The sequence below is a fragment of the Cebus imitator genome, unplaced genomic scaffold (assembly GCF_001604975.1).
Source record: "Cebus imitator isolate Cc_AM_T3 unplaced genomic scaffold, Cebus_imitator-1.0 Scaffold33, whole genome shotgun sequence".
Taxonomy (NCBI): domain Eukaryota; kingdom Metazoa; phylum Chordata; class Mammalia; order Primates; family Cebidae; genus Cebus; species Cebus imitator.
Genome location: NW_016107348.1, coordinates 2,035,755 through 2,058,852, shown reverse-complemented (window position 1 = coordinate 2,058,852; position 23,098 = coordinate 2,035,755). Strand labels below are relative to the sequence as shown.

At 44.0% G+C, this 23,098-nt stretch overlaps 1 protein-coding gene across 1 annotated transcript in view; it reads left to right on the top strand.

Moving 5' to 3' along the window:
- Window positions 1-19,250, top strand: part of STX6 (syntaxin 6) — a 49,025-nt gene extending 29,775 nt beyond the window's left edge. Inside the window, exons 5-8 of the mRNA XM_017524452.2 lie at window positions 2,251-2,376; window positions 3,997-4,103; window positions 7,841-7,935; window positions 15,639-19,250. Coding sequence (XP_017379941.1) covers window positions 2,251-2,376; window positions 3,997-4,103; window positions 7,841-7,935; window positions 15,639-15,715 — 405 coding nt within the window. The 3' untranslated portion in view covers window positions 15,716-19,250. The remainder of the gene's footprint in view (window positions 1-2,250; window positions 2,377-3,996; window positions 4,104-7,840; window positions 7,936-15,638) is intronic.
- Window positions 19,251-23,098: the final 3,848 nt, after the last annotated feature.

Genomic DNA, 23,098 nt, shown 5'->3' with positions numbered 1-23,098 from the left:
ATATCACCTCACTTAATTTTTCTGTTTCCTTTTCTTGCATTCCATTTTTGAAATCATTGTTTTGTTTTTGGCTTTTTAATCTTATTTGCCTCCTTTGTTTTTTTTTGTTTTTTTTTTTTTTTTGGCCTTTCAGCTAGGAAAAGCCACTAGCTGTACTGATCCATTCCATCTGGCTCCCTTTCTTGAAAGAAGCTAGTGAAATGGCCTCAAGGTGGCTAGCTTTGGAGTTCTCTTCTCATTTGCACTTGACCTTATAGGAAGTGGAAGTACCTGGAGTAGTTGTGACAGTGAAGTTCGTAACACCTGTGCTGTCACCCTTAACTTGAATGTTTTATTCTCTAGATAGTATAGGCTATTATTCACATTAGTATGAGCTAATGTGAATAAAGTGGTTATCCATATTGCCTGTCCCACGTATGGCTTGGAATTTGGTTTTAGGCCATAAGTGAAATGTCAAGTTGCAAATTTTTAAGGAACGGCAAGGCCAGGGCTTTCTAAGCCTCCAGCAGGCATGGGCCTTGCTGCATCATGCCAGGCACCAGGTACTGTGCTGCTCCCTCCTCCAGCACCCCTGCCCTGGCACCCACACACAGGTGCATCTCCCAGAGCTTGGCTCCTCTCTCAATCTCATTCCCATTATCACAGACCTCTGGGGTCAGACCAATGAACTTTAAGCTACTTTACAATAAAATGTGGATGATTTGCCCTATACTTAGCTCTGCCTAAGTGTAGACCATGGAAAATGTAGGCAAAATAGCCCAGTGACTTCAGGAGCACACAGGCCCTGGTAATGTCCCAGTTCACTGTCCTTAGGCCAGTGATGCATTATAGCCTTTTTCTGACCCTAAAAAAATTGTCACTAATTCCTAATGTCTTCCATAGAGGTCCTTAGAGTCTGGGTCAGATTGAGCAGGATCTTTTCAGTGTTGACAGCCCTAAGACCAGGTCAGGGCAGAGCCACCCACAAAAACCCTTGGATCTGCTTTACACCAGAGACAGTCACCATCCAGCCTCTTGACCGGACTGAAGCTCTGGGCCGCTGGGAGCTCTTGTAAGAAGAGCTTCTAATAACTGAGCTTCTTTGAAACTCTGCTAATAACCACCTCAGAACATAGCACACTGCATCCTGAGCTGCCCTGATCCTGGCCCCTGAAGTCTGGCCATTTGATGGAGTTCACCCCTTGCAGTCTGAGAAGAGGTCTGTGTCAGTATGAAGGAAGACCATGAGGCTGTTAGAAGGGTTTTCAGACAGAACCAAGTAAACAGCCAGGCTTTTAATAGTGCCAGAGATTTTTTTTTTAATTACCTGATAAGAAATGGAAACTCTACAAGGAAAAAGAGTCTCAGTTGCTAGTGTCTTCTGGCTCTTGGTGCACGGCTGGTGAGCAGTTACTTTGAGTCGTAAGAAAGGCCTGTGGGGATCTGGTCAGAACCAACTGTGGAGACTGAGCTCTCGCATCCCTGCCTGGTCTCTTCATGTGAGGAAGACATACCCAACCTTACCCATTTATGGCTGCAGACTTCATACCTGAATTCATACTTCAGATACCCGGCCCTGTTGTCTGGGAGCCGTGGTGGAAGACTCTGACTTTAGGGCAGCCCTTGCCTAGGTGGCCAAGGTCAGGGATTCCTTGTGGTCATACCTGCCTGGTGAAGCAACCCCAGTTGTCATCTGGAAAGCCTGAAGGACCCTGGATTCTATTCATGGGTTAAACTTAACAGACATTGATGGTTCTTAAGCCTTTTGTGTGTGAAGGGCTATGGCTAACCTGCTGGTCGTTCTAGGGAACTCTCCCCTTCCCCCCCACCAAAAACCCCAAAACTTCCCTGGGTCACACTTTTCTTAAAAAAGTACTCTAGATCTTTGGAATCAGGTTGACTGGAACCTGTGGGTTGCTGAAGTTTCACAGGTACCAGGAAGAGCTCTTTTACAAAAGATTGAGCGCTTTTCAGTTATAACACAGTATCTAGATGGGCGTTTGTTGATTTAGCAGGCATTTATTTGCACTTTAAGGGACAAAGCCCATTGTGAGGCCTATTGGGAGAGTTTAAACACAGAGAGGGCCCTTCTGGAATTCCTTAAATTGTACCACACAGGCTCCAGATTACACCACTACATAAAAGCCTGGCCCAGGGGAAAATAGATAATAAGAAATGTGAAAACTCTTTATATCACTCTTGATGCTTCACTTGTTCAGAGATAGTAACTGTTTGTTTGTTCTGACTCCTCCGGTTGTCCTGCTCACACAGGCACTGCTGGGAGACAGTGGCAGCCAGAACTGGAGCACTGGAACAACAGATAAATACGGGCGCCTGGACAGAGAGCTCCAGCGAGCCAATTCTCATTTCATTGAGGAGCAGCAGGCACAGCAGCAGGTACCCCAGGGGCCCAGGCTTAGGACGGGGCAGTGGGAAAAAATACACCCACCTTAGTTCCTTTGCCAGCCATGGGGTCTCATGGCTTAATGACAAGCGGGGTAAGGGAGAGCTTGTCCTGTGGTTTATTGTGTTTAAATATTTAATGATTGCATGCATAAAGAGTTTCAAAATCTTCACAGCATGACTGCTTCAAGAGAACCAAGCTCAGCCAGGCATGGTGGTTTATACCTTTAGTCCCAGCTACTCAGGAAGCCGAGGCCAGAGGATCCTTTAGCCCAGGAGTTCAAGGCTACAGTGAGCTTTGATCATGCCTTTGCATTTTAGCCTGGGTGACAGAGCAAGACCCTGTCTCTAAAAGCAAAGAACAAAGTGGTCTGGTGCGGTGGCTGACATCTGTAATCCCAGCACTTTGGGAGGCCAAGGCGGGCAGATTACGAGATCAGGAGATCGATACTATCCTGGCCAACATGGTGAAACCCCGTCTCTACTAAAATAAAATAAAAAAATTAGGCGTGGTGGTGCGCGCCTGTAGTCCCAGCTACTTGGGAGGCTGAGGCAGGGGAATCGCTGGAACTTGGGAGGTGGAGGTTGCAGTGAGCCAATATCGCGCCACTGCACTCCAGCCTGGCGTCAGTGAAACAACCTTTCAAAAAAAAAAAAAAAAACCAAGCTCAGTTCTCTTAGAAAAAGCAGACCTTTGTTCATTTCAGCAAAGGCACTTTCAGAAAGATCTCATTTTTTTCATTGAAAATTATTCGTTGGTTTCATTATATATAAAGTTGACAGCTTTTGTGTACGTTAAGGGTAGGAGGAGAATGAAGTGGACTGTGTCTGTTATTGCCTCTGATGTGTAGAGCTGTATTAATAAAAGGAAGCTAATGATAATGTGTCTGGGGATTTGAGGAGCATGTATCCATTGAAACTATTGATTAAATGCAGTGTTTTATGTATACAGATAGCTTATATGTTCTTTTGTTCTTTACATTAGTACGTCTGCCTAACCAGTTGTTTACTTAAATTGCTATTAAACCCAGCAAAATTTTTTCCTATAGAAAGTGAGAAGAATACAACACAACTAAAAGTACATACTTGTCAGTCAGTAGTTGTCCTTAAGGCAACTTATTGCCATGGGGCATCTTTAGTTTGTCCTTGAAGAGGGAGTAGAGACTGTGTGCCTAGTTTCCCCACATCCAGAGATTTGCCAGACTCTCTTGTATTTAAGCTGTGGCAGTCTGTTGTGGATTGAGACCTTGATCTTGGCAGTGGGCTTCCTCCTCCCAAACATCTCTGTGTCTCAGTGGTCATCTGCACGTGTGCTTTCAGCCATTGTCTGCTCCATTATTGGACGTCAGCCAACCGGAGTAAATCTCCCTTGGTGGTTTCAAGCCCCGCTGACTGTTCACAAGTTGGATCAGCAGGAGATATCAGTAGCTTGACAATCCAGCCCTTTGAGCAGTGTGTTCTCAGAGGCAACGGTCTGGTCCTTTGATTTCTGGGCTTTGCTTCTGAATGTGAATTGTCCCAAGTTGGCAAAGAAACTAGCAGCTGCTAGAGTGCTGGGCTTGGAACCAGGTAAGATGGATTTTAATTGCTTATTTCCCATTTCTCTGGCACCAGTTGATCGTGGAACAGCAGGATGAGCAGTTGGAGCTGGTCTCTGGCAGCATCGGGGTGCTGAAGAACATGTCCCAGCGCATCGGAGGGGAGCTGGAGGAACAGGCAGTGTGAGTATTGGGACGCCCCTCTTGCTGCAGTGAAACTGAGGGGCAAAACCATCCTACAAGACCCCTAAAAAGCCTGGCAGCTACATGGCTGGTAAAACCAAAAGCTAGTTTATTCATAGCTGCATTTTTAATTCTCTTTTACAGACTAGCCTCCCCGAAAGAAGCAAATCCATTCTGTAAATTTTACTACAGGCTTTAGGCAAAGTTGTTATTTTTTTAAACACCTCCAAAAACAGACACAGATTTCTCTGAGCAGATACTCGAAGTATAGTTATGAATGGGAGTGTGAAACAGAGAAGTCTCTATAACCTGTGGCGATTTTTGTTTCAAAGAGGATAGGATGAGAGCTGACTTTATCATCCCATGAGTCTCCCAGTACATTGAACAAACACTTTTTGCTTTGAATCTTAAATTATTGTAACGTTGTTTTTTTTTTTTTTTTTAAGTTACAAAGTTCACTCCAGTTAACAAAAAAATCTTCCCTCTCAAAAAAATAAAAACAAAACATAACTTCAGTTTGTTTTTCCTTATGAACAATCCCTTTTGCACTCAGAAGTTTGATGGCAAAAACTGCATTCTTAAATGCTGCCTCAGGATACCTTTATCATTTTATAAATATTTTTCTAGAGAAAAATAATAAAACAGTTCACCATGATATTTCAGAAACTTTCCTGTCTCAATATTATGTTTATTATTACACATCCATTCATTATAAATTCTTAGTGAGCACTTGTTCTATACCAGGACTTCTGGAAGCCTAGGGATATAGAAGGGAGCAGAACAGACAAGACACCCCATCTCTGCCAAAGAGTTTGCCACTTGCTGGGTAGAACGGACATTGTGTAAGTGGTGGGGGTGTCATTAGGTGATGGCAGTGGAGTGGGAGGGCCCCTGTGATGGGGCTAGTGCATGCCTGGAGAGCCCTAACTTAGCCCAGGGTCCCTGAGGAAGAGGAGTTTTAACTGAAACCTGAAGGATGTGTGGACGCTAGCCAGGTGAGGTGAGAGTTGGTGTGAAGTCAGGTAGCGTGGGGAGCCTAGACCAGTAGGAAGAAAGTGCACCTGTGAAGATGGAGAGGTACACACGTGCATGGAGCAGAGAGGTTCCATGTGTCTCAAGGCAGAGAACAAACCAGGGGAGTCCTTGTCAGCATGGTAAGGAGGTAGGACAACTTATGCTCAGTATGATGAGAGACCGGTAGAGGTGAGGTTAGGAGTGATGGTGTGATCAGGTGTGATTTAGATGATGCGCTGTAGTGGAACCAGGTAGGGAAACCAGGTAGGAAGCTAGAGTAGCCAGATCTGTTTCATTTCTACCTAAAATGGGCCTTGACCCTAAAGTTCACTTTGAGGATGGGAAGGGACTAATGGCCTGAGCTTCTCTGTTGATGAGGCAGCGTGGCCGGGCAGTGGGTAATAGAGCCTGAGGGACTTCCAGTTAAAAATGATGAATTGACACACCCCTACCTCCACTCCCTCTCCACAGCTCACTAGAGCAATAGTAAAGGGGTTTGTTTTCAAGGGCATGAAACCACTGGGCATGGTGGTTTACACCTGTATTTCCAAGTGCTAGGGAAGGAGGCTGAGGTGGGAGGATTGCTTGAGCCCAGGAGTTAGAGGCTGCAGTGAGCTATGATGGCACCACTGTACTCCAGCCTGGGTAACAGAGGAGACCCTGTCTCTAATAAAATAGAAATAACAGATAATTGGGAAAAACATAGGATTTGGACTTAGATCTGTGCTATCCAATATAATAGCTACTAGCCACATGTGGCTGTTGAGTAAGTGATATGTGGTCAGTCTGAGTTGAGATGTTCTCCGGGGTAAAATGCATACTGGACTTTGAAGACTTAGTATGGACAAATGTAAAATAGCTTATTAATAACATTTTTTTTTTGAGACGGAGTCTCACTCTGTCGCCAGTCTGGAGTACAGTGGCGCAATCTTGGCTCACTGCAACCTCTGTCTCCAGAGTTCCAGTGATTCCTCTGCCTCAGCCTCCTGAGTAACTGGGACTACAGGTGCGCACCACCATGCCCAGCTAATTTTGTATTTTAATAGAGACAGGGTTTCACCATGCTGGTCAGGATGATCTCAATCTCCCGACCTCGTGATCTACCTGCCTTGGCTTCTCAAAGTGCTGAGATTATAGGCATGAGCCACCGTGCCTGGCCTTATTAATAATTTTTTATATTGCATGTTGAAATGATAGTATTTTGGCTATATTAGGCTAAATACAACAGAATATTAATTTCACCTGTTTCTTTTGAAATTTTAAAAAATGTGGCTACTAAAAAATGTAAAATGGCATACGTGACTCATATTTTGCTGGATGTTATTGAGATGGATTTGGGCTAGCAACTTCCTTGGTGAGCGTCCATGGACTGAAGGGCAGATGATGTGCCTGTTTTGGCTTCAGTAAGAAAAATCATACCCAGTGCACAAAGGTAGCTCTTGCTTTTCCGTGTTTGGCGCTGCCTGGATAGGCCTGCCAGCTGCAGGGCCTGATGCTGCCAGGATCTAAAATGAGATAAATATGTTTTGATTTGAAAATTTAGGTATGGGACAAAGACTTGTTTATTTAGTTGTCAACAGGAGTTGATGTAATAGTTAATTTAATGAAGAGTTGGTTGCCCCATCCTGCAAGGCTGTCAGGTGTCTGGTGTGGAGAGATCGAGACCAGCAGTTTCTAGCTGCCAGCGATGCTGTCAGACTTACCACAGCCTTTTTAGTGAGACCCTTAGTACTAATTGGTACGTTACATTCTGGCCTCAGAATAATCATTTACTAATCAGAAGTTGAAAAGTCTGGACTATTTAGTGATTTTTCTAGGCACTCCTGAAAGAATATTTTGGTGTTTTCTTTCCCAGCTGCACATTGGACAGCAAATAGTGTAAGCCTGCTGGAGTCAGTTCTCCGAGTGGGAAATACTGGTTTTTCTGTGAGGACAGGTGGGGAGACACGTGTATGCGTGGGTGCACATACACACTCTCACACACACCCCATCAGGGATGTTAGTCCTGAGGTCTTCTGGGTTTATGATAAAGCATATAGCGCTTGATAGGAGATTATTTTATTAAAGTACATGCCTTAACTCATACTGACATAAAGTGCTTTACTATATTACCTGGTTCTCACAAGAGCCCTGTGAGGGAAGTTGAGCTGATAGGATTGCCCTGTATTACAGGTGAGGAAACAGTCCCAAAGTGTTGTAGGGCACATTGTCCAAGGTAGCAATGTAAACAAGTGGCAAAGCCTGGTTGTCCACCTCAGGTAGCGTTGTTTCTACCACATTGCGCTAGCACTGAGTTTGTGTTATTGTTTAGACAGGTCCACACTGCCTTGTCTGCATGCAGTTCTGAAATCTAGAAAGCTCTAAAAAGAAATCTCAATGTGCTTCTTTAAATTTGCAGCAAGGTTATGTTACAGAAAAACCTCACCTGACTCCAGCTGTGACTCCTCATAGTTTTCTCTGCAGAAATATTAAGTATCTGATTATGGGGACTGCCCCAGACCCTGCTGGTGGTATTGACTAATACAAAGCGTATTTTTAAATCTCGAGAATTCCAAAATCAAAATCATATCTTGTCCCAAGGATTTTGGTTAACAGACTAAGGTCCTGAATCCCAGCGTTGCCTATTTTGTTTGCTAAAATGTAGGCTTAGTCATGTTAACCCAGTGCAAGTGCACTGCCAAGGCTTTGTGCTTACAGCAACCTCTGTATCTGCTTTTCTCTAGTATGTTGGAAGATTTCTCTCACGAATTGGAGAGCACTCAGTCCCGGCTGGACAATGTGATGAAGAAACTTGCAAAAGTATCTCATATGACCAGTGGTATGTATGGTGTTTAAGCATTTGTACTTAATTCTAGAACTCTGTCTAGGGGCGTTGTCTCATAGTTATGCCCGTGCAAATCCCTTTCTTTTTTTTTTTTTTTTGAGACCAAGTCTCTGTCACCCAGGCTGGAGTGCAGTGGTGCCATCTTAGCTCACTGCAACCTCCACTGCCTCCTGGATTTAAGTGATTCTCCTGCCTCAGCCTCCCGAGTAGCTGGGATTACAGGTGCATGCCACCACGCCTGGCTAATTTTTGTATTTTTAGTAGGGACAGGGTTTCACCTTCTTGGCTAGGCTAGTCTTGAACTCCTGATCTCAGGTGATCCACCCGCCTCAACCTCCCAAAGTGCTGGGATTACAGGCATGAGCCATCGTGCCTGGCTGATCCTTTAGTTATAGCACATTTTTTTTTTTTTATGATGCCCTAGAATGGAAGACTGGTATGTGCAGTTTTTATCTTCTGCTTGTAGCCTTAACTTGGGAAAAGATCTCTGTGCTCCCCCACCGTGTTCAGTTTTTTTTTTTTTTTCTCAGTAGCGTAACTTTCTTTGCAATTACAAAATCAATCTTTATTTTATTGGTTTTTTAAGATTTCCTTGCCAAAATAGGGAACTTTTTTTAAAACAAGAGTTAAGCAAGTTACTGTTTCTCCTGAACATTCTTTCATTGATAGAAAAACAGTTACTATAGAATAATATGGCGTGCATCGATCTACTTTAAATTGTTATATTTGAATCAATACTGAAATATTCCAGCAAATTTGCACCAGGATGAGGATGAAGAAACAATTTTCAGATTATTGTGTAAGATATGTTCCAGTGACTCTTTACATGGGAAATAATGTATTTTAATTTTAAAAATCCAGTATCTCTTCTTTATCTGGTGCGGGCAGCTTGGTAGAAGGAGAAACTGAGGTGCTCCTTGAGGTAATCTGAATGTTCTGGGCTGTTAGAACATCCCCTACTGACACCTCATTCTTCTATTGGTTTCTTGCTGTCAAGTACATGTTATAAGGTTTAATAGGGTAGCTCTTTGAGGCAAGAGTTAAATACATATGCATGTTTACTTTTTACAAGTTTAATTCATACTCAGGTTACATAACAGTTCTCTGGGGCTCTGTTTCTTATCTATAAAAATAGGTTGAGTCCTACCTCTCTAGGTCATTGTAAAGATTAAATGAAATAACGATAAAGTAAAGCTGTTTAACTGTGTTTACCATGTGTTTATTGATACTTAGTAAATATTTTTAAGAAATTGTAAGGCAACAAAAATTGTAATGGCCCCAAGGGGTCTCTATGCTTCTACCTTCTCCCCTCTATTTAAAAACAAAAAAGCGGGGCGTGGGGGTTAATGAAGGGTTACATAGCAAATTTAAACTCCAAGCCTCTCACTCATGTGTGTATTAGTCACAAAGTCAAGTAGCTACTTCGGCACCAGTTTTGTTCGGGGAAGAGCAAGTGAACAAAGATGCGCTGTCTTTATTTCCCAGCATTCTGGGTATGAATAATTTAGAAAAGTACTTGCATTGTGTGATAAGCAGCCCAGTATATATAAATAGCACTGAAGTTTGCTTATGCTTTATTCTACTTTTTCCCAAAAGAAAAATTGGGGAAGCAATGTTATTTCTTTGGTTATATTTGTGTAAGAAAAAGAGCCAGGAAACAGAGCATTTATCCTGAAGGGAGATTCACTTTTAACAGGTTGCTTGTGTTTTCATTTTAATCTTTGCTTGCTACCCAAAGAAATACTCTCTAAGGACCTCCTCCTGCTTGGTGCTTTCTGCTTCAGTTTGACAAACAAGCAATTTGTATTGGTCTCTGCTCTCCTCCATACTTTTTGCAAAAGTTCACTGCTTTGTAATCAAACCTGTACATAAAGGAAGCCTATGAAGGCACAGTGAAGTGTGATTAAGTAGTTACGAACACTTCACGGTTCTTCGGAGGCAGAACATCTCCGCTCCCCGTGGCTATCTGCTTCCTGGGAGAAACCAACCAAGACTCTACATTTACTCTTTTGAATGACCCAAGAGGGACACGAATTTTATTATTCTCCTACCCACAGAAGTATTTTTAGTAGATACTGAGATTTTTTTCCTTCTCACCTTCCAGCATTCTCTTCATCTTTTTAGGGGAGGAAAATATTTTGAGAGAGAGGAAAAAAACTACCATTGGGGTTCTTTTGTTCCCTCTGACTTTTGAGGCGGGTCCTGAGCTTGCAATGCTGCTTAGAACTTTCCGCTTGGTCACAAAAGCCCCTGTGATTGGTACCCGTTCCGTCTATGCATGGAGCCTCTGCGGGAAGTGCTGAGAAGTCGGGGGTTACAGCTCCCTGGGGTCACCTGTTGCCTAGTTCATGCTTCATAGAGGCAGCTTAGCCGCTTCAGAGGAAAACGGCTTTAAAAGAGCATCTTCGGGTTGTGCTGGCTTGTGTGGTATATGCTTCTTGTTAAAAATTCTACGGAATACAGTTGTGGAAGAGAAAGTGATTGGAGGGTGGTAGGGGCGCGAGTAGAGGCTGATGGAAAGCCAGAGAGTGGGAATCGGATTCAGTGTTGGAAATCTGGTCCTGAGAATGGCAAGATGCCTGGGGGAAGGGAGTAGACATGGGAGTGTGTGAGGTTGAGGGAAGGGTTGGAGAAGGTAGTAGATACTTCTGTTGTCATCCTGGAAGAATAGCACTAATCTTAATGAAGTGGTTTGAAATTATTGTAAGCATTTTAATATTTAAAAAAATTAATAAGCTTTTTAGAACAGTTTTAAGTTCCTAGCAAAATAGAGCAGGAAGTGCAGAGTTCCCTTCCCCCTCATAATCTCCCTGACTCTTGACATCCAGCATCACGGTAGTACATTTGTTATAGTAAGCCTACACTAACGTATTAATCATCTGCAAAGACCATCGTTTACATGAGGATTCACTTGGTGTTGGACATCCTATGGGTTTGGACAAATGTATCAATGACATGTATCCATCATTGCAGCATCACACAGAGCAGTTTCACTGCCCTAAAAATCCTGTGTTCCGCCTGTTCATCCCTCCCTTCCTCCAGCCTCCCAACTACTGATCCCTTGACTATCTCCACAGTTTTGCTTTTCCAGCATGCATATGGTTGGAATCATATAGCACAAATCCTTTTCAGATTGGCTTCTCTCACTTAGTAATGCGCATCTAAGTTTCCACTATGCTTTTTCATGGCTTGATAGCTATTTCTCTTTTCACACTGAATAATATTCTATTGTCTGGATGTACCACAGTTTATCCATTTCCCTACTGAAGGACCTCTTGGTTGCTTCCAAGGTTTGGGAATGGTGAATAAAGCTGCTACGAATACCCATGTGCAAATTAGCGGGGGGAGGGGGTCGGGGGGGTGCGCACCTATAATCCCAGCTACTTAGGAGGGTAAAGCATGAGAATCACTTGAACCCAGAAGGCGGACATTGCAGTGAGCCAAGATGTCAGCACTGTACTCCAGCCTGGGTGACGAAGGGAGACTCTGTCTAAAAAAAAAAAAAAAAAAAACTATGTGCAGGTTTTTATGTGGACATTAGTTTTTAAGTTCATTTTGGTAAGTAACAAGGTATGTGATTGCTGAATGGTTATGGTAAGAGTATGTTTGAGTTTTGTAAGGAACACCAAACTGTCTTCCAAAGTGGCTGTACCATTTTGAATTTCCACTAGGAGTTGATATGGCTCCACATCCTTGCTAGCATGTGGTATTGTCACTGTTGGGGGTTTTGACCATTCTAATAGGTGTGTATCGTTTCTTGTTTTAATTTGCATTTCCCTAGTGACACCTAATGTTGAACATCTTTTCATATGCTCCCCTGCCATCTCTTTCATCTTTTTTTCCTTTCTTTGAGACAGAGTCTCACTCTGTCACCTAAGCTGCAGTGCAGCGGCACTATTTCAGCTCACTGCATCTGCCTTCCAGGCTCAAGTGATTCTTGTGCCTCAGCCTCCCAGGTAGCTGGGATTACAGGCCTGCCCTACCAGGCCCAGGTAATTTTTGTATTTTTAGTAGAGATAGAGTTTCACCATGTTGGCTAGGCTGGTCTTAAACTCCTGGGCTCAAATGATCTGCCCGCCTTGGCTTCCTAAAGTGTTGGGATTACAGGCATGAGCCACCACACCCAGCCCCATCTCTTTTTTGGTGAGGTGTCTGTTCAGGTCTTTTGCCCATTTTAAAAATCAAACTGTTTTCCTACTGGTGAGTTTTAAGAATTCTTTGTGTAATACCTTCTGGACAACAGTCCTTTATCAGATGAATCTTTTGCAAATATTCTACCCCAGTCTGTGGCTTGTCTTCTCATTCTTTTTGGCAGTGACTTCCACAGAGCATAGTTTTTAATTTTAATGACATCCCGATTTCAAGTATTTCTTTCATGGATATATAATGCCTTTGGTGTTGTATCTAAAAAGTCATTGCCATACCCAAGGTCATCTAGGTTTTCTCCTGTGTTTTATTCCAGGAGTTGGGTCATTTTGCATTTTACATTTAGGTCTATGGATACATTTTGAGTTCATTTTTGTTAAGCTGTAAAGTCTGCATCCAGCTTCATCTTTTTGGCATGGATGTCCAGTAGTTTCAGCACCATTTGTTGAAAAGACTCTCTTTGCTCTGTTGTATTGCACTTGCTCCTTTGTGAAAGATCAGTTAACTATATTTCTGTCAACCTATTTCTGGACTATCTGTTCCATTGATCTGTTTGTCCATTTTACTGATACTGCAGTGTCTTGATTGATGTTATGGTAAGTCTTATAGTTGTTCCACATTTCTGGAATATTCTGTTTCAGACTTCTTTCAGTCTTTTTTTCTTTTTTCAGGTTTCTGTTGACAAATTGTCAAGCTCAGAATCCTTTCTTTAGCTGTGTTTAGCCCACTAATGAGCCCATCAAGGGCATTCTTCGTTTGTGTTACAGTGTTTTTGATCTCTCTTTTTTCTTTCCTAGAATTTCCATGTCTCTGCTTACATTATCCATGTAATCTAAGCATGTTGTCTACTTCTTTCTTTAAAGCCAGTAGCACATTAATCGTGGTTTTAAAAAGTTCCTCATCTGATAATTCCAACATTCCTGCCATAGCTGACTCTGGCTCTGATGCATATTCAGTTTCTTCACACTATTGCTTTTTGACTTTTAGTGTGCCTTGTAACTTTTTGTTGAAAAGTGGACATGATGTACTGGGTAAAAGGAACTGTGGCCAATAGACCTTTAGCAAAGATGGGGTAGTGAGCTGGGGTGGGGGTGGCATTCTGTAGTCCTGCGATTAGGTCTTAGCATCTGGTGAGTCTCTGCCCCTGGCCTGGGAACTTCAGTGCTTCCCAGATTTTCTACTGTTAGATGAACCGGATGGCTAGAGAAGACTGGAGTTGGATGTTTTCCTTCCCCAGGTTAGTTAGACTCTGGTTAGTTTCTTCTAAGGGCAGACTTTGTTTAGAGCAGAGTGCTCTGGAGTATTTCATAACAGTCTTTTCCCCTCTGCCTGCTGGAAGCATGAGGGGATTTTTCCCAATATTCGCTGAGAATCTGGTCAAGCTCCTGGAGGTAAAACCCACAGAAGTGTGGGGGTGCCCTTTGACTTGGTCTCCCTGGAATTTTTATTTTTATTATTATTTTTAATTTTAGACTTGTCCACACTGAACCTTCAGCAACTCATCAATTACAGTTAAGGTTTTTCTACCAGGACGCTGGTTCCCATGGAGCTTGTTGCTTTGTGGGTTTCTGCTCTAATAAGCTGTGATTTCTCTGTGTGCACCTGTAGGTTTCTGCAGTTTTAGGGGCAGCAGTTTACCCTGTGACCTCGCTTCTCTGATGGATCTAAGAAGAGTTGTTGCTTTTTCAGTTTGTTCAGCTTTTTACTTTTTAGGACAGAGTGATGATTTCTAAGCTGCTTACATGCTTGGCTGGAAATTGAAAATTTAACCTTTTTTTTTTGAGACAGAGTCTCCCTCTTTTGCCAGGCTGAAGTGCAATGGCACGATCTTGGCTCACTGCAACTTCCGTCTCCCGTGTTATAGCAATTCTCCTGCCTCAGCCTCCTGAGTAGCTGGGACTATAGGCACGCGCCACCATGCCCAGCCATTTTTTTTTTTTTTTTTGTATTTTTAGTAGAGACTGGGTTTCACCATGTTGGCCAGGATGGTTCCAATCTCCTGACCTCGCAACCTGCCCACCTTGGCCTCCCAAAGTGCTGGGACTACAGGCATGAGCCACTGTGCCTGGCCTTAACATTTTTAAATAGATGAGAGAATGCTAGCTATACAAGTTTTCTTGACCATTGAAGTAGTAGTTAAACAAGTTCAAACTATGACCTGCAGTAGGCCAACTCTGCCTCCCCTAGACCTTTGGAACAGTCCTACCTGAGAACAAGGAGTGATGGACCCGAGATCTTCGTCCTGCTCACAGAGTTAACTAAATAAGTTTCTTCTAGCATGTCTGAGGTAGACCAAGGTGACCACCACTTAGAAGGTACTTGCTTTGCTTATAATTTGGTGGTAGTTCTCTTGTCCAGTTCTAAGACTTTGATATCCATAATATTTTAAATAATTTAAAGTACATGTTTTGCCTTGTGGAGCGTTGAGTTTATTTTCATAGATTCAGATCTTTTTGCAATGTGATTCTCAATAGTTATAGTGTGCTAAGATCGGTGCGCTTTCAGAGAAACTTTAGTGAATCAATATGCCTTTATATTTCTATTTAAATGGAACTCATTCCTAGTGGTTGAACTGCATTTTCATAGGCTAGTGAATTCTGTTATCAGTTGGGCCCTATGTGGAAGATGCCAGGACTCATCAGTGGAAAGACTGCTCATTCTTTCTACATGTCCCCAAATTAAGGAAGCATCGTCTGTGCTGTAGGCTTGGGCGCTGCACAGTGTGTGTATGACAGGGTTTGTGGTGTTAACTCTTGCAACAGCCCTGCGGGGCAGCTGTTGGAGAGTTGGGACCACAGGATTGTGAGCTGCAGCAGGGCCCCCCAGGGCCTGTCTAGACTCTTCTGTCCCACAGGGCCTCCCTGCTCTCAGCCGTTTGGATGGACTCTAGCCACTTTGTTTCCTGTGGCTGCTCTTCCAAATTGTTGGTAGGGCAGGAGTTTCAGAAAAGACATTCCGCTTTCATTTACAGAGGAGCTCCATAAGTGACTTTAACACGGTTACTAGTTAAGTAATCTTAGTTGACGAGGTGTGGTGTGAAATTAATCATGCTGTCTCACTGGAGCTTGCTTTTTCAGCTATTTATTTCCTGAGGTGACCAGCGGTAGCTTTCATCTCCTTTCCCTCTTCCCATTGTGCTCATTCAGAAAAGAATGTGATTATTGTTTAATTAAATGACTTGACTTTTATGGGAGATTAAAGCAGGCAGGCTTTGATCTGTAACACCAGTACCAACACCTTTTTTGAGGATATGCTAATCACCAGCAGAAAGCTAAGATCCGCAGATTTTAATTAAAGACTTGAGACACAAAGCATGTAATTATTATGAGACATTTTCAGGGGACTGGCAGAGTTGTGACTGCATGTGAAGTACAGGCCAAGAACAGAGCAGCATTGGAGTATCAGGCACCTAGGCAGGTGTAAGATCACGGCCCTGTCATTTGCACATTCTGCACCTTTTCTGCTTCAAAGGGTGCCATAAATCCCGTGTAACTGTATCTTGGGGAATCTGGAGTCCCTGTGAGAGCTAATCCCCGTGTCCTGCCTTCCAGATCGGCGCCAGTGGTGTGCCATAGCCATCCTCTTTGCAGTCCTGTTGGTTGTGCTGATCCTCTTCTTAGTGCTGTGACGGCGGGGCCTCTGGGTGCGAGTTCCTCCTGCATCTGAACCGAGGGGAGGAGGAGAAGCTGAGCACGTGTGACATTGCCGTCTACTCACATTCCTATCCTGGAAGCATACTGCTGCACTGACTTTTCTCCGTGTGACCCCACAATCGACACAGCTCCTCCATCCCAGTGCTGGAAGGGCCAGTGGGAAGAGGAAAGAGATGTCTGCACTCCTGTCTGTGGCTGGACAGCAGAAGTCCCATGCCGTCTGTCCTGTTCTGAGGAGAACTCGCTGCTGCCTTGCCTTCCAGGACCTCATTTGCTGAGGAGGGACTCTGAGTCATCCAGAGAGACTCACACACTCCACTGGTGTTTTGCTGTTGCTCATTCCATGCATTTGGCAGCTCTTTTCTTCTGCTCAGACCCGTCCCCCTGCTCAGACAGTGCGCCGCTGTCCCATCAAAAGAAACCTGTCAGGAATGCGAGCTTTCGGGTATGTTTCGTTTCGCATCGCTGTAGCATTTTTAGCCCCTGAGAGCTGATGATTATTGAGGACAGAAGGCTCAGAAACAGTTTGCGACAGAAAATGCAGTGTTTCATTTTTTCAGGGATAAATGCTAAGATAAAATTACTTTTCCGGGTGCATTTTTTTTTGTGGTAAGAATAACTAATGGAAAGTAATCACCCTGGGGTTTGGGGGCTGCTGACAACTTGTGGCTTTAATTGACGGGAGCAATTACAAGAGCAAACGGACTCTGTGTTGGCACAGCTTAGGGAGGGGTTGATGATGTCACCAGAGGTCAGAACCTGATCCTTGCCAACTTGATGTTGCCGTACCAGGGCTTCTTCCCCAGAGGTGCTGCTTGCATTGTGAGGCTGATTCCTACATATGTTGTTGCTAAACAGCTCAGTAACACACTTGAATGGATTTGGATGCCAGATCGTCCTCATCACGGTTCTTTCAGTCCTAGGGCACTCTACATTGGGGATTGGGGTTGCGAGTGGTCAGTCCATTTATTACATTTATTCAGAAACTGTAATGACAAAAAAGGTTAGCTCTGGGCCGAACTTCCCTTACCCTGTGGGTAATGGTGAGGATGTGTAGGTGAACTTGGTTCCTTTTTTTCCCTACGATGACAACTTGATTTTATCATCCACTCAAATAACTGAGCCAATCCAACTTCACATGATAGATGCTTTAACTGAGTTTAAATAGCTGGAACTGCTGAGACACTAAACTTTAAGCCTCTCGTGACTTTTTAAATGCCTCAAATGTGCACATGTATATAGGATATTTTTATAACTTCCCTGATGAATAATCTGATATTAAAGTAGTATTTGGACCCAGAGCCAGAACTCAGTGGTGGAGGCTGCTGGTTTCTCCTCACACCTTCTTTTGCACTTGGAAAGAACAGTAACATCTGGATAGAGTTCTAGCTTTGACTTCTCATTTCCTTATCTTTTTGGGTGCATTCCTCAGCACACTTTTTTTTAACCTTTTTGTTTTGTTTGTATTTCATGTGGTTTTATTTTGGGGTTTTGGTTTTTCACCCTTTTTTGTAATTTGCAGTGATGTGCTTGCCCAGCTAACTTTTGAATTGCACTTTTTAATAAATATTTGTAACAATTTTTTGAAGAAGAATATTTTATCTCATTTGAGATCATGGGTAGGTTCAGAAAATATGCCTGTGGATGAAAGCTAAAAGCAAATTTGTGAAACCAAAAGGGTGATTGACGTCCATGTTTACACTCCGCTCTAATGTTTGATATATAAATAAGTTATTTTCAAATTAGGAAAAACAGTGACTATTACAAAGGGCTTCAGATGTGTAGAGTACTAGGTTATTTATGTTTTATAAAGTTTTAATCTTCTATAAACTAAGAAAGGGGGTGGTCCTTAGATTTGCGTTAAAATATAGAAATCTTTTAAAGTAAATGTGGACCTTGTCTAAGTACTGTAATCTACTTGCCACATTACAAGAAGCAAATCAGCATCTTAAGGAATTATAAAATTACCCTGTTTAAAAGCCATGCTGTTGTTCTACTATTACCAGATTTACTGTGTTACACAAAAGGATCATGTGTGTCAATAGGGCCTGTTTGGAACGAACCTAGTTGTTAATGAGTAAGATACTCCCATTAGTTCAGGGACCAAGTTTTATGACCTAAGGCTTAATGATGTTTGGATATATTTTAAATTGATGCTCTTACCTCGCTGATTTAAGGAATTTTCTAAATAATGGCCATTGTAGACCTGACTCAGGCTGAAGCTAAATAGAGAACAATTTAGAAAGTCAACTAAAAATACAGGGCATTCTCCCCATAGGGCCACCATGCCCTTCTGTTCCTGGCTGACCTGATCTTGGGTCTGATGCACCCTGACTGGGCAGTCCCTGCAGAACCAGTGTTAATTTTAAGGGCCTCTATTCAGGCTCCAATTGTAGCAGCCAAAGAGAACAAGCCAGAGAACCTACATGTATTTTTAAGGACAAATATTTCCGCTTCAGTGACCCTGATTTTCAGGACTTCAGAGAGAACCAGGTGGTCTCTTCACCCTGTGTCTAGAATGGGAGAAAGTAGACAGCAGTGATGACCCCTCACTACTTATAAGCGCACCCTTATAGCACTTGGGGCTTTTTTTCTCCTTTAGCCTTATGTACCTAGTACCATATTCCAGTTTTAAAGAACTGGCAGAATGTGATGGATAACAGAGAAAGAGCTCAATTTATGTTTATTGGAAGAACATCCTTCTTAACTGATTTGGGGGTGGGGGCGGGTGGGAGGGAATGAGCTATTGAGTTTGCCAGAATGAAAATCCAACTGAAAAACTAAACTATCTTTAGTTTTTATTCCTAATTTTTGGTCTTGCCTCTGTGCGGACTGTGAAGAATCACAGTGCTCTGTATGCCCTGGACTGTGTGGCAATGCAAGTTGCAGCGTGTGTGTTACATGAGGATCTTCCACAATTTCAGAATTCACGCCAGAGCTGAAGGGGAAACTTGGTAACTTGCCCATTATTCTCTGCGTTTAGCCAGCGTTAAACAGACTGATGGGTCTGGTAGCCAACAACTTGGCAAATTCCACTCCTTCTCACCTCGTGAGATTAAGGGCTGTGAAAAGAAACCTAGTCTAACTCCAACAGAAATCTGTCTCTGTTAAGTGTTTTACCTTCTGTAAGTAGAGATGGTAGAGCCAAGATTTTTCTTTTGGTAATTTCCCTGTCTATAAAGTGAGACCAGTTCCCTGTTACCTTTTTGGAGAATTCATAACATTTGATGATGAAAAAATGGAATGATAAATATAAATGGCTTTTCAATTCTGTGGACTTTGTACCGTTTGGCTTCACCTTGTACTGCAGGATGCATTTGTAAACAGAACAAAATGGGACTGCCTGGAAAGCTACAGTTCTAAAATATGGAATGCACTGCCTCTAATTTTTCTTTGTCTTCCTCTCACTGGCATTTTTTTCTCTCCCAGGTTTCTTAAGAATGATGTTTTTTAAAAACATTATTCTTTTTGCCCATCAAAAATAAAAAGAAATAAAACCAAAGGGTTCCCAGCGTGAAGCCCCCGCAGTCACTGTGCACCATCGCTGAGCAAGTCTGCCCCTGAGGCAGTGCCCCGCCGCAGTAACAGGCCCTGCTCCTCCCAGGCCTTTGCTTCTGGATAAGGGGATGGTTCGTTACTGGCTGGCCTGATAGAGAGTGGTCTTTCTTTTCTTTCTCTCCCTCTTTTTTGATTAAAAAACAAAACCAAATCAGAATTTATTAAAAGCTGGTACCTTTTAGTAGCTCCGATTAGAGCAACTCAGCTCAGAGATACTGTTACTCAGAGCAATATGGTGCAGAAGTCTCAGGAAAAGGCAAATAAAACAGTCTGAAAAGAATTCAACTCTAAAAGGACTGAATTACTAGAATGATCATGTTGCAAAACAACACAAAATAAATGCAACAAAGAGCCACCTAAGCCTGAGGGCGAGAACTCTACTCCCTGGATTCTTGGATCACCGCCCATGACTCCTTGGGGCACAGAGGCTGACTTCAACATGAAGATCTCACCACTAACTGTATGTAACCAGTCCATGCCTGGGGCAGAGGCTAAATGCACGGAACGTGGCCGCCAGAACAGGGCACACGTGAGCCCATGAGAGCAGTGCTCTCTGCAGAGGCTATGGACCTGGCAGGGACCATGGAGAGCTTAGAGGTACTTAACTCTGCAGCTGGTCACATAAAACCCTAGACTGATCTAAGCCCTACTGTTCCCTTATCCAAATTCCCACTAACCAGTGAGAGAGAGGAGCAAGACTTGGAAGCTGCCTCCAGACCAATTTTTGGTCTACAGTAAACAAGGATAAACATAAAACACCATTCTACAGGCCAGCTTCAAAAGAACTCGTGGGCACAGAATGTGAGAGATCCCAAAGCCCCATTTAGTACCCCCCCACAGAAAGAGGGGGATGGGTGTGGGTGGTGAGATGGGCCTGTTCTGTGGGCACCCGTGACCTGTCCTGCTCTGCCATCTGGCCCTGATTGGTATGATTCCCCCCGTTTCCTAGATGTGCACTCTCAAGGCCCAGAGCTCTCAGTTTTCTGAGCCTCCCAGCCTCCAGCATACACAGAGAAAATGCCAGATCCCAAGGGTTCTGTAAGGAGGATGATGGGGCAGTTTTTCTGAGAACATGGGGTCCTTCAATGCCACCTCAGTTGCAGGTGGGGCAGGACAAAGAGGATGCTGAGTTACAGGAGGTAGAGAGCAGTCGAAGAGCAGGGAGGAGAATACAGCTGGGAAAATGACTGGAAGTTTCCATTGCATGGACTCAGCAGGCAATTTCCAGGGTCACCTTGGCTATGAGGCGTGAACAGCAAAGCTTTAAAACTGACTGTGAGAACAGTGTATGTCCCCCTGCCCAAATTCCCCAGAGGAATGCTCCTCTTGCTGTAGAACTTCACATCAAAGAAACAATACACCTAATGGGAAAAGTCTTTTCAGGACCCCAGAAGTGCCCATTGGAGGTCCATCAGGTCAAGTCTGGCTTCTCATTTGTGGGTCCACAGATTTGGGCAAAATGGCAGGAGGGCTTGCCGTCCAAGGCCTCTAGATGCAGTTGTGCAAAATTAGTCCTACACAAATCACTGGCCAGCTGTAGTATGCTCATTCCACCACCCACTGGCAGTGAGGATCTTTATGCTGTCAGAGAGGGCTGCCATTCACTGACATGCCATAAATCTGCTCCCTGGCTGCTGGAGTACACAGGCCAGGGGGTCTTGAAGACCCTCATGTCAAGCCTGTGTGTCAGGCCTGTAGTTGGTTTCACCATGGATAACCCTTGTTGCCCTACAGCTGGGTAACTGTTATTGTGTCTTGACCTTTTGCTCTTCCTCTTCCTTGTCTGAACTGAGTTCCCTTCTTGGATAAAGGACAACTTTTGACTCTTGCAGTCTGAAATTCTTATGTTTATTTTCTTCTTCCAGTACCAGGTCATCCACTTGCACAGGAGTCCACCTTATCTGTGGTTTCACTTTCTGAGGTTTCAGTTATCAGAATGGGTTGCACCAGAAAGCATTGAGGCTATACAAAGACTTCAGCAAGAGAGTCCCCACGTATATAAAGAAAGAAACAGTTTATCTACCCAGTAGGATCTGCAGTTTCAAGCAACCACTGTGGGTCTTGGAATGTATCCCCGCAAAAAGGCCGGGGCGGGGGAGCACTTCTGTATGCTTCAAAACACTACATGATAAACATACACGGTGTTATCTGTCAATCTGAAAATAAAATCGCCATGAGTTCTGGGCACTGTGATCTTACCTGTGGACTGGCCGCCTGACTCTGGAGCATCCTTGTATTGGACATGAAGGGACTATCCTAAGATGGCCACTTCTCATTTGTCAGCCTGTGGCAACTGAGTTTGAATTTGGTGGTGGCTGTCGCATGTTAGGGTAGCCATAGAGCTGCTCCCTCTCGGCCAGAGCAGCAAGCACAGTTTCACCCTTTCTTTATTTTAATTTTTGAGATGGGGTTTCAATGGAATGCAATGGCACAATCTCAGCTCACTGGAACCTCTGCCTCCCGGGTTCAAGCTATTCTCCTGCCTGAGCCTCCCAAGCAGCTGGGATGACAGGCATGTGCCACCACACCTGGCTCATTTTTTTGTATTTTTAGTAGAGATGGGGTTTCTCCATGTTGGTCAGGCTGGTCTGAAACTCCTGACCTCAGGTGATCCACCTGCTGTTGGCCTCCCAAAGTGCTGAAATTACAGGCATGAGTCACTGCGCCTGGCCTTCACTCATTTACACTTGTTGCCTCCACCTAAGCACTATGGCTCCAGCTAGGAAGGGCAATAGTCAGGTGGCCAAGACCAATTCGTTATGGAGCCAGAAGCTGACCTCCTTTCTTAAGGATTTCAACCATGAAGTGCAAATACTGTGAAAGCCAATTCAGTGAGGCAAAACATGTCCCAGAAGATTGATAAGCTGCATGGCCAGGCCACTCAGTGGCTTCCTGAGGCACAGTGTGACATGAACTGGTAACCCACAGACTGTGCATTTGTAGCTGTTTTGTGAGTAATAGGCAGTGTGTGTGTGTGTGTGTGTGTGTTGGGTATTTTAAAGTGCATGAGAGGGTTGTGTTTCAGCAGCTGATGGGTGCCAAGTGTTTGACTTTTTCTTCCTGCCCTTTACATCTCCCCAGAATTGTCACCTTCTAGAGGGTGGGTCTTCCCAGTGTGTTCCGGGAATTCTCTGTTCATGCCACTGTCGTGTTGCTCAGAAAACAATAGAGCTTTCAGTCAGCTCAGGTAAGCTTAGAATCTGCGCTGATGCCTCAGAAAGGAGGAAAGGCCGGCACGGCTCCAGCTTGGGCGGCAGTCTTACTTCCTTGGTCTCACCTCCTTTCCCATTTTGGAGGCCTCCCATTTCATCCCATAGCCTCCTCTCAGAGGCTGATTTCTCCCAGGTTGTTCCCGCTCTCTGGCCCGTTTGTGTCCTCAGAGGTCTGGCCGCTGCCGCTGCACCTGCCCCAGACCCGGTGTCACCTCGCCAGGCTTCAGCCAGTCTGGCCTTCCAGCTGCCACCCAGCAGCTCAGCTTAGTGACTCAGAACCTTCTGGCCCAGACCTTCACACCCGACTCCTGCCCAGGGGCAAATGCAGAAGCCTCTGCTGGTGCAGCCAACATGGAGTAGGGGGAAGGGGGAAAGGGGGAAAGGGGACCCTTACCAGCTCAGGGTATTGGGAAGAGTGGGTGGAATTTGCATGTTAAGAACGTTCATTAACCAAATACCCAAATGGAGACAAAAAAGCAAATTTGGACCAGTTACACATTTCCGAAAAATTTCAGATATTTGGGTCCCCAAGATGGCTGATAACTCATTTCTCAGCACCTTTTCTCTAGCCTTCAAGAAAAACAGTGC